The sequence below is a fragment of the Podarcis muralis genome, chromosome 10 (genome assembly GCF_964188315.1).
Source record: "Podarcis muralis chromosome 10, rPodMur119.hap1.1, whole genome shotgun sequence".
In the NCBI taxonomy this organism is placed as follows: Eukaryota; Metazoa; Chordata; class Lepidosauria; order Squamata; family Lacertidae; genus Podarcis; species Podarcis muralis.
In genome coordinates, this window is record NC_135664.1 from 41,715,202 (window position 1) to 41,727,581 (window position 12,380).

At 41.1% G+C, this 12,380-nt stretch overlaps 1 protein-coding gene across 1 annotated transcript in view; it reads right to left on the reverse strand.

Moving 5' to 3' along the window:
- Positions 1-12,380, reverse strand: part of CDK17 (cyclin dependent kinase 17) — a 70,119-nt gene that overhangs the window by 23,299 nt on the left and 34,440 nt on the right. The window contains exons 3-4 of the mRNA XM_028745880.2: positions 11,760-11,924; positions 6,590-6,723 (exon numbers count right to left, since the gene is read on the reverse strand). Coding sequence (XP_028601713.1) covers positions 6,590-6,723; positions 11,760-11,924 — 299 coding nt within the window. The remainder of the gene's footprint in view (positions 1-6,589; positions 6,724-11,759; positions 11,925-12,380) is intronic.

Here is a 12,380-nt window from a genome sequence, read left to right on the forward strand (position 1 = left end):
GGTTCCCAAATCTTCTTTATTACAGTAGCTGAGAAGCACATAATAAATCATGAGGACAGGCACTTAATTATTTGACTCTAACTATAGTATTGTCCTTGCTACTGCAATGCTATCACAGAGAGAGAAAGAATAAATGGAAAGCGATGCCCACATGCCATGGTCATCAGGATCCCACTAACACTACCAATGAGAAGAGGGGGGGGGGGGGAGACTGAGCTTCAAAGTTTGTAGATGTCAGCTTGATTGCCCAGAGAATCCATTATAGGTCAAATGAAAGTGATTTGCTCTCTTGTGTAAGTCTCAGACTGAATCAGCCATCTCACCAGTTTCAACTAGCATCAGGAAGACATCATGTCAGCAACAGCCACAAGCTGCTTGCTAATAAGTTACACTGCTGCTGCTCAGCAAAGAGGATTTCATATGGCTTGTTTGTTCCACGATGCTGTTTGCTCTGCCGTTTAATTTCCTGATAAGCTGACCCTAAAGGCACCACAGCCTTACAAATAAAAGCATACATAGTATGTAAATATTTAATTGCGTCTTCCAACATGGCAAGAAACTATGAGTCCATGCCATACACATGGGTCCACTTTTCTTACTGTTTTTGCATTATGTACTCTTATTATACAGCATGAGCTCTCCTTTCTCTCAGTTTTTTTCCAAGCTAGCTTATCACATTGCATTTTTGTAACATGACAGAACTGGAACACTTGCAGTGAACTGGATGCACAAATTAAAGTACTGTACCATAAGAACAGTAACTTCTACAGTCTTTGAAATATAAGGATTGTAACTTCCACAACTTAGCCTTTTCTCAGGATACTTGCAGACACACAAAATCTTGTACTGTTGAAAGTAATGTTGGGTTGCTTTCACTTACTTTGCTCAAGACTTCAGAGCAAGGTGTAAAATGGCAACCGTATGAGCAGAAGAAACCTTAAGATCGCAAACAACTGTGGGTTTTAAGGACTGTAAACATTATTTGTTTTGTTGGAAAGGTAACGTGTAAGGTAAATAAAATAGCAAAAGATCAGGATGCCCAAATAAAGGCATATAGGCCATGACACTAATCTATGTGTAGGCACCAGACAATTTTCAAACATGAATCATGGTGCACCATTTTGTTGTTTTACTGTATCATGCCATGTCAGGAACACACTCAGCTAATGGCAATGAGTAATCCTTCCCTCATGAAGGAAGTCAATTTTTCTGCAGCACAGAATGACTTTTGAGTGGCTGACATCACAATGTTTATTGCACTTGCTTGTTTAATGTTCTGCTGAATTTTAAGAAATGAAGGGCTCTACTAAAATTTAAAAGAGAAGATTAAATACTACAAAGAGTAATAATGATCATACCATTTAAATAGCATGGGGCTCCTCAAACTTCTCTGGTCTTGCAAATGCCAAAAGAAAACAGGGGCTTATGCATCTTTAATAGTTGTGTAGAAGAGGTGTTTTCAGCGACTGTGACTTGCCATGCAGAGTGAAACTGCCTCTTCTGTGCAACTATTAAAGGTACAGGAGCCTCTGGCCTCTTTCGCACCTGAGCACCTTATGTAAAAAGGATGCATTGAACTTCCCATAAGTGTGCATCTCTACTATTTTATATAGTAGATGACAACTGATCTTCCCAAAATTGCTTTCATTTACAATTGGGTTCAACTAAGGGGTCCTAAGAACCTTTCCAGCTTAACTTCACAGTAAAAAATTGATACAATTGTTTTCTGTGTTACTGAACCCCTGGAACACACCACCCATTATTTCTTTGGCACGCAAGACATGTGCAAGCCCACTGCTGCATGATAAAGATCTGTAGTTTGGGACACTTATGTAACATAAGCATGAAAAGAGCATATCCCATGCTCCAGCCAGCCAAGGAAGAAGGCATGAGAGGGGAGAAGCTGACACTTAGCTCTGTTCCCTTCCTCTTTACAGCCTCCATGGATGTCACAGTGGGTTGGGCTGCTGCACTGCTAAATAGGTAAGGCAAAAAAGGTAAAGGACCCCTGGATGGTTAACTCCAGTCAAGGGTGACTATGAGGTGAGGCATTCATTTCACTTCAGGTCGAGGGAGTCGGCGTTTGTCCACAGACAGCTTTCCGGGTCATGTGGCCAGCATGACTACACTGCTTCTGACAGAACGGGACACCATGACAGAAGCCAGAGCGCACGGAAACGCCGTTTACCTTCCTGCTGCAGCGGTACCTATTTATCTACTTGCACTGGTGTGCTTTTGAATTGCTAGGTTGGCAGAAGCTGGGACAGAGCAACAGGAGCTCACCCCGTTGCAGGGCTTCGAACCGCCGACCTTCTGATCGGCAAGCCCAGGAGGCTCAGTGGTTTAAACCACAGCACCACCCGCCCCCTAGGCACTGCTAAATAGCTACTGCTGGGCAATAAAGTGCCTCAGGTTCTATGTGCTCAAGGATCCTTTCCCTCCTTTCAACTTCACTCCATTTCCAAGCGTCTTATGTTCACTACCTCATCCCCAGGCTCACCACACAATCTGAAAACTGCTGATCAAAGGAACACATTGCCTATCAAGTTAATCATGTCATTCACAGACATGGGAGCCATTTTAAACCACACAGCCTTCTCCAGCAAATCTATTTTGCATAAATTAAATTTTCTAACACATCTGAAGCAGAACACATCTCAGAAAGGTCAGTAAGCATTAAGAGCTCAACTTTGGAACACTCCAAACACACTCATGGAGAAATCATTACCTCATAAATGGACAGAAAGCTAAACATAATCTTTATAAGATCTTCAAACTGTAAGAGAACTTAAAACTGTGAATGAAAACCTAACAGTTTAATACAGACATTTTTAAAACTAAGTTGTAATTAGTTTTTTAAAAAATAAAAAATGTGCTTAGTGGATATGTGAAAAAGATTACACATTTGAAAAATTATGTTCTATATAAAATTATGTTCTATATAAGAAGATCACAGTCTGACTGAAGACCCTTCTTAGACAGTATGTTGCTCATGGAATGAAGGGGAGTATGGAGATTAGAACAAAAGTTACTGGTTATTATTATTATTAAATAAATAAATAAATAAATTTGTATACTGCCCTTCAACCATAGATCTCAGGGTGGTTCACAACATAAAATTACAATATAAAAACTAACAAAATACAAAATAAAAACAAAAACAAACCAATAATCCTCCCTCCCACAACACATTTAAAAGGGCAGTGGATGTCAATCAACCAAAGGCCTAGTTGAAGAGGAGTGTTTTTGCCTGGTGCCTAAAGGTGTATAATGAAGGTGCTAGCCGAAGCTCCCTGGGGAGAGTATTCCACAACAGGGGGCCACTACAGAAAAGGCCCATTATTGTGTTGCCCCCTTTGGACCTCTCATGGAGGAGGCACACAAAGAAGGACCTTAGAGACCTAAGGTCCTGGTAGGTTCACATAGAGAGAGGGAGTACTACAGTCCTGAGCCGTTTAAGGCTTTATAGGTCAAAACCAGCACCTTGAATTGGGTCCAGAAACTGATTGGCAACCAGCACAGTCAGACCAGAATCAGTGTAATATGCGCAAACTGTCTTGTCCCAGTGAGCAATCTAGTTGGCATATAGTATATATACTACTGTCTGTGTAGGACAGACAAAACAGGTTTCTCCAACCTGCTGTCCTTCGGATGTTCTTGACTACAATCATGGCTGGGGGCTGATGGGAGTTGTAGTCCAAAAATCTGGAGAGCACCAGGTTGCAGAAAGCTGCTGTAATAACCACAGCAGAATCTTTTAACTGCTATACATGCTACTGGCATCACAATTTAAAGACATTCCAGTTCAATAAGAGGAGCCACCACTCAAGTGGTCTCATCTATTATACAATAAAATAATTCTGAAAAGTAGATATTGTCCAAACTTATCCTTGCAATCTCTAACTTGTTATCAACAGCCTCATTTTTCAGAGCACCCAGTCATCTTGCCAGCACTGACATCATTGATTGTGCTTGCCAACAGACGTGTAATTAAATCATGTCATTCTAATTTCAATGGCATTAGAAACACATATTTTGAATTTGGTAGCGGAGGGAAGAAATGGAAGAACCGACAGTCTGTGAGGAAAATGTTTCCAGAGTTTATCTGATGAACTTAATTATGAGTATTATGTGCATCATTTTCAAACTGCTAAATGTAAAAGGCTTTCAGTCTGGATACTTAATTTGGAGGGAAATAACTAAAGTGAATGTCAAGGCTGCTTTTTGCATTCTTAGTACATAAACTCAAACAGGTGAAATGGGCAAGTTGCCACAGAAATCAATAGGAAAAATGTGTCCTGAACTGAATCCAAAAAGCAAAATTATAATTGTCAAAGTTCTTTTGGACTTTCTTTTGGGCAACAACTTTGTAAGGTTCTACAATTATGAAGTTGACTTTAAAGTAGGTTTTGCCCTTGTATATTAAAATTATCAACTAGTTACATCTCAGTTTTGCTGCAATTTTTCTCCAGGTAGGATGGCTGGCATGCATACAAAGCCTTATAAATGAAGGAAATTAAGTATTCTTTCCTCCCTTTGTTTACCATCATACAAGATTCCGTTTGTTAAACAGGAAGACTGAAAAGCTGAAGAAGTCTAGAACTCTCCCATTGTGTTTAGTTTCTGAAGTGTTATGCAGATTAGTAAGCGGCAAGGGAAGGGAATCTGTGGCCATCACTATATGGTCAACAACAGTTAAATCATGTCCTGCTAATTACATGTTGTAGTCCAACAACATCCTGAAGGGCACAAGTTCCCCATCTTTGCTCAAGAGTCTGCATGCCAGGAAATGAAAGTTGACGAGGGCAAAACAAACTCCTGAAGAAAGTTCCAAAATCTGGCCACAATAGAGTGTAGTGCTTTTCCCCCAGCAACATTTGGTGCTCTTCACAACACAAAATCTGAGAATATTTATTTAAAATGCCCTGGTACCAAAATCAGACACCCCTGTCTCCGAGCAGCAAGAGACTCCAGGGCTCACAGTGTTCACACTCCAACTGGGCAGTTCTCAAAGCCATAGCTTTGGAATCAGTCCACAGAAAAGCCAAGCTTTTCTGTCTAGTTTCCAGCCCAGGAAAAAACTCACACACAAACTAGCCCCCAACCTATACTTCTCCATCCTAGGATGATGTGGCATTCACCCAGAAGATGTGGAAAAAGACCTATGGCCTGACCAGGTTTACTCTTGTAGCTTCTAACCTCGCAGATATAGATTTGGAATGGGCCCACATATATCATCAATACCACCCCCTCAGGCATGTTTACATCTTTCATATGTTTTTATTTCACGATGCTTCTGGGCAATTTTGAGCGTCTGGAATTTTCAACACCATTTCTCTTTGGGTCAAACTAAATGTGCTTGGGATTCTCCTCTCCCCCCCCCCCTCCACCAGCAGCAGATGTCTCATTTAGGATTGGAATTACAACATTGGAAGTTAGCCTCCCACTTGCTCCCAGTTTAATTGCACTCACCAAGTCACTGGAGGTAAATACGTTTACCAATAGAAAAGTGGCCTTCTGTTGTGCAACAGGGAAGCTGCGAGTGCCTCCAGACAGAGACCTTCAATATTGAACCAACTTCAATATTTCCTTCCAGAGAGAAATTCCCTTCCATTCTTAGAGACAGCTGTAGCTGAGGAAATCTCTTCCTGCTCAGAGCAGAAGCATTTAGAGTCATGTTGCAACCTCCTTTCCCTGCCAACTTCAGTTCCTCCAAGAGGGGCACCAGAAGGTGCTTAAACTTCCTAGACTTTGTCCAGGAACTCCAAGTAATTCTGAGGGTTATGATTGTTTGAGGTGCCCTTTGTCAAGTCCAGGGAACTCAGAGGGACTTTGGGGTGGCCAGAATGGTTGGACAATTCCAGGATTTATGGTGTCAATGACCATGCTTCCATCAACTCATTTCATGCTTCTACAGCAAGAATAGAAGGAATCTGAATTCAAAGGTGAGGAAAACCTATCCTTTCAGGAGGACTCTTCCTGTGTTCTTATGATGGGGGCATGCTACCCATTTCCCACTGAATTAGGGGGCAAAGGAATAGGAGATCTATGGGTACTGATAAGCCCTGGAAAAACTACGTGAATTCAAACAAACTAAAACACTGGAAAAGGAGGGAAAACTTAAGGAGAACAGGAGAAAACTGAAAGTGAAGCTATTAAAAAAAGTAGACAGGTCTTAAAAATTAAGCTGCCATGCAAAACAATCATTCTCCTTAAGAGGGCAGACTCAGGAACTAAACGTGGTCATTCAAGTTGGTTGACCATTCTTCTCTGGAAGGGTAAATTAAAGTACACTGGCCCAGCCTTCAGACTAGGAGAGTTAATCACTGTACACTTTGACATATTCGCATACCAACTCTCTAAAGGGTTAGATTATTTATTTACAAGAAGGTCTCACAACACTATCAAATATTATTTGGAAAAAGCATGAAAAAAGTTAATTGCTACTTCAGTAACTACCAGCTAATTATAGTGAACATCAATGAATTTACTCTAAAACTAACTGACAAGAAAGGAAGTAGTTAAAAGCAGGCAAACAAATCCCAAGTCTCTTGTTAACATAATATAGTTTCCCATGGGGGAGTATTACCTCCATGGAAATCCTTCTGTGTATCCGGTTTCTGAGGCAAACACCTGTAGGGGATTGGACTTCATCAGACGACGTTCCGGAAGCTTGATCACTTTCACCATCTGATCCCATTTTCAGATTTTCATGTACAATATCTAAATCAAAGAAAACCAGCCATTACTTCACATTTCTGCCTTTACTGCCAACCAAAGGCACTGGAGGAAACTAATGTAGTACCCATTTTATCAATAAGATTGTGCCCACGACATGATTGTTCTTTCTAAATATAAAACAACACCATTTTGGTCCAACAAGTCTTATTGACTTGAGTTTCTATTTTTTAATTGAAACTTCTTCGATCTGCTTGTCTTTGAATACCAAGGCTACCAATATGCAGTTGAGATAGAAGGAAAAATGAGTTTAGAATGTGTACGGTCAAAATCTTCTGCAAAGTCATACAGCTTCTTCATATTAAGGATACATTTAAGAGGATGCTTTATTTAAAAGCTGCTAAGAAAGAATATTTCGAGCGAGAGTAATATTCAATTATCAAACAACTTCAAGTAATGGCACTGTGTTCTTGAAATGGGTAACAGTGCAAATCAGCTCCTTGCATATGCAATAGGTAAAGGTAAAGGTACCCCTGCCCGTACGGGCCAGTCTTGACAGACTCTAGGGTTGTGCGCCCATCTCACTCTATAGGCCGGGGGCCAGCGCTGTCCGGAGACACTTCCAGGTCACGTGGCCAGCGTGACAAAGCTACATCTGGCGAGCCAGAGCCGCACACGGAAACGCCATTTACCTTCCCGCCAGTAAGCGGTCCCTTATTTATCTACTTGCACCCGGGGGTGCTTTCGAACTGCTAGGTTGGCAGGCGCTGGGACCGAGCAACGGGAGCGCACCCCGCCACGGGGATTCGAACCGCCGACCTTTCGATCAGCAAGCCCTAGGTGCTGAGGCTTTTACCCACAGTGCCACCCGCGTCCCTGCAATATGCAATAGTAAATGTCAAATTGTGAATGTAACATTTACGTGTATTTTTTAGTGTTCTTAAAAGATAGTAGGAAATGAGAAAAACATACAAGAACCACAACTGGTGATGACTAAATTACATTCAGATTTGTATTATTTACCTCTAATGACAACTTTATGAAGGAAAAATAGGAAAATGTCTAGTTGTTGTTTTTAAAGACGTTGGGTTAAGAGAGTTTAACAATGCTTTTGCCAATATATTCCAGTGAAGGAAATGTGAACAGACTATTTTTCTTAGGGATACCAAATCTATGATTTTCAAAGCAAACAAGGAGTACTTTCTTGATGAAACATAAGACTGCAAGATAAAAGGCATATCTAGGCCATTCTGAAGAATTCAGCGGTGTGAATTATCTTGTCGTGCTGCATAGTATTTAACAGATTCCTTTTCAAAAATGGGGGAGTGCATACTTCTCTGGATGAAAAATATCATAATAAGGCACAAGTCTACAACCAAACAAACTGTCCTAGAAGAAATAATCCAGCAACACAATGGGCTACTTCCTATGTAAAATGAAACCATGGTTTACCGCAACACAGAGAAGCCCCACTGAGTCTAAAAAGGGTGGGGGGCTTTGCGTGCTGCTCTCTCCCTTCTCCTCTCACACAGTCAAGACTTATGCCAAGAAAAATTACAGTTTCAAAGAAACTCAGCTTAGAGTTATGTGCAATCCTGGAATATTGGTTAAAACAAAGGTTAACTGCTAACAAGACAGCTTCAATCCATGGTTTAAAACGTAAGTTACAAAGTGTTTAAAGTCTAATAGTTTTCTCAAAACTTTTAAATAATACTCGCTGCTGCTGTTACAGCAAAGCAGCTGCAGGGCAACCTCACCCACAATGCCTCATTCTGGAAGGACCCTATGTTCCCTAGGAAACTTTGTTAAAGCGAGGCATTGCTTGTTGGAGGCCCTGAAGAGATTTGGTACACGTACACTATAGGCTCTCCCTCAGGCAGCAGAACATCTTGTGCTGGCTCTTATTATTATTATTATTATTTGATATCCCGCTTTATCACTACCCGAAGGAGTCTCAAAGCGGCTAACATTCTCCTTTCCCTTCCTCCCCCACAACAAACACTCTATGAGGTGAGTGGGGCTGAAAGACTTCAAAGAAGTGTGGCTAGTCCAAGGTCACCCAGCAGCTGCATGTGGAGGAGCGGAGATGCAAACCCGGTTCCCCAGATTACAAATCTACCACTCTTAACCACTACACCACACTGGCTCTCTTTTGAGTACCAAAGCTGAACTGAGTTCACAGCCATGCAAAACTGAATCTCAAAATCAAGGTGGGAAGAGTCATTTTGTTCCTGCTATTCTTTAACATATTTGGATTCAGAAAAAATATTGCCTACTGCAATTATTGATCTACTGAAAATCACCCAGAACCTGGCTGATCTTTTGCCCACTAGAGGTTTAACTATTGTTTGCTTTAAAACAGGATTCCTCTTTTGCACCTAACAGTAAGTCAAGATTCTTTGAAATTGAAAGTAAAACTAGTCAGGCATTCTCCCAGCTGCACAGGAGGAGAGTGGGGTGGAGTACACAAATCCAATGCCTTGCTTGGGTTTACTGAAGATTATCTAACCCACTATGGAAATGCATACATATATTTGATTTTGACAGAAGCTGATTTCCTTTAGTATGGGGTTACAGGATGCTTTATGTTCTAGGCAAATCATGTGCAATCAATGTGTGGGAGAGGAGAAAGACTACACCTGTTCCACCTGTGCATATAAACTGCTGTGTACGTACACAAGTCCAATCAACATAGGCCTAGTTATGCAAAAGCAACATTAGACAATGTGCAAGTGCATCCATTACATATCATATCCAACGCATGTTGACTCAGGTTTAGGTGACAAGGGTGACGCAATCACCTGCTGATACTATAGGCTTTGTGCCATTTTAAACATTTACTTTGCTATTTGATTCCCCACCCCCCAATAAATGCTACTTTAGCACTATGTTCCCATAACAGAAATGGATAGCTAATTAAATAAATCCTGATGCTACAATGCCTAGATTCTAGCACTATACACTAATAAATGCAATATATTATTTTTTAAATAATTATCCAATAATGATCTAATAAAGGAGGTTCTACAATTTCCCATTATGTATTCCAGTACTGTCAACTAATGAAAAGGAATTAAATCAAATCCTGGTACAGGGTTTATAAATAGGCCTTTGATACAACAAAACATGTTTGTATGTGTATTGTCACATACATGCTTTAAATAAATTATATGGAAAATGACTGATAAGGAAGGTGAAGGCTTTATTGAAAAGTGCCATCTGCAGATTAAGTAGTTAGTTGCAGAATGGTTGATATCAGACAACAAAATATTCTATCACTCCACTGTTATGAATATGAAAGATTCTTCTGTGAGTAATGGCATCCATTTTGGCAATTACAGTGCTTAAGCTTCCAATTCAGTAGAAGCTAGGTATAATGACTGCTGCAGTTTGCTAAGCTGGAGTAGCTTCTGTTTGCAGAAATTTATTTTTATAGCCCTAAATATTCTTGTATCTACTTGAAAATAAAACAAAAAATGCACTTTGTATTAATTAAAAAGTCATGCATTGTAGATGTTATTCCCATTATGCAAAAGAATGAATTTAATACAATTGACTGGGTGAAGTAGTGGCAGATGCAGGAAACTGACTATACCAACTGAAGTCCCCTTCTGCTTATCAGACAAAGCTGCACTCTGTTCATAGGAATGATTTCTATATCTTGAGCTTATTGACATAAAATTACACCTCTGGGAAACCTAATTCACATCTGCAGACACAAAGAACTGGCAAGCCTGCCAGTTAATTTCCGTACAAAGAGGGGAGGGGAACCTGCACTCATGAATATTTAAGCAATATTCCAAGGATTCAGTAACATAAAAGCATGTAATTGATTCAGACAACAAAATAATTGCAGGAGGAGAGATCACCATAAGACTTAGGAAGGAGACTGTAAAGAATGGATTGGTTATGAATCTTGTGCAAACGCTTTTCACAGCTGTCATCTCTAGCCAATGGGCTGAAGTCTGGCAATATCATCTTCCTACCACCACCAACTTAGAACAGTCAGTCCCAAATGTTTCATCACGGGGACTCATGATTTACACTCCACCTTTATTTTGATTGCTTCAACCACCAAACGTTACTGCTATCTTAAGCTTCATTTAAGATGAAAGCCGACCAGGAGATGGCAACAACTGCAGTTTCCATTTAGAATGAGTAAGTATACAGTAGGATGTATACCTCTGAGATTTCTTGAAGCCTTCTTTTGTGAAGCACCATAACGCTGTGTACATGCTCTGTGGCACACTCTGGTCTGGATTAACTCGGCCTTTCTGGAAGGGTGATAGTATCCCTTGAATTGTGGGGCTCTTGAATCACAAGAGTAAACACGCAAATAGGGCTTTACAGCACCATGCTATTCATGTCTACTCACAAATAAGTCACATTGAGTTTAATGGGACTCACTCGCACTGCAATCTTAGCGGCCTTTAAATAAACGATTCTATGAACTGCTGGGCTCCTGTCAACTGCTGCCAATAAAGTGGTACATGCGCTGCTCCACCAGCAATGTGGGCAGAAGGCCGCCAATGGTATCCCCAACACAGTCCCGTGGATAGCAATGAAATGGAGTGAAGGTGACATCAGCCTGGGATTTGCAAGATGCTGAGTTGCTCTCACAGCTGGTGGGCATCAGGCCTGATTTGTTCCCAGTTGCTGTGCCAACCTCATGCAGGTGCAGGGATCAAGCCTGATCAGCCCAGCTCCACACCTCCTTTCTGTTGCCGCCACTCTGAGCAGCCAGGCTGTGGATGTGGTGGTAGCTCCATGACTCCAGAACCTCGGCGCCAGCAGCAAACAATTTGGATTGTGGTCTACGTGAGGGATACAGTCTACCTTCCTAGGTGTTAGCCATTCACGTGGAAATGTTTTATAAATTAATACTTACAGTTTTGATTTGTTTACCGTTTACCGTTGTTGTTGTTGTTTTGCATCCAGCTAACTAGGATGCCATCCTACATAGATGGTGTCCACCAGTTTTATTTCTATTACTATATTAGAAATATGATTGCCTTACTGATACTCTGGAGTGTAGAAGCCATAGAATAACATAATGAATTGATAATATAAGGACACATTACCTAATCTGCTCCCGTTCCTTGGCATTGCCATGAAAGAGCCAAGGCTGCCACCGATAACACTGTGTGGTCTTCGTAGCGGAGGCTTTTTGAAGGATCCCGTGTACTGGTGAAGGAATGAGTGCATACTATGGGATGTTGGAGGTCTGCCATTCTTCACAATGGGCTCTGAAATTTGCCAACACCAACCAATTCATCCCACAAGCAGGAAATTCAGGAACATGTTGAGAGAGAGAGAGAAAAAGAACAGAGTTACCACACAGTCTGCTTACTGCGGTATTTGAATGAGGTTCAAAATATTTGAAACCTGGAAGATAGATCATCAATGGTGAAGCACACCACACAAAAGAAAATGCACAATAAAAAATGTTCGCTTTCACTCCCCCCTGTGCACAGAAGCTGAGCCAGAGAAACTCCCTAAGCATAGCTGAGAGCCAGAATATTGTATAACCTAGCAGGCATGCAGCAATCACTGAGCTGGTACAAGAGACAGGCAGTCAATTCACCCCGATATCATCAAGGTCTTGTACAGACTGACACCTCTGGCTCATCGCAAAGGGAGAGAAAGCCGCTGCTGCAGAGGGTTGAAGAGAGCAACAATAAGTAGGTGAACAGATGTCCTTC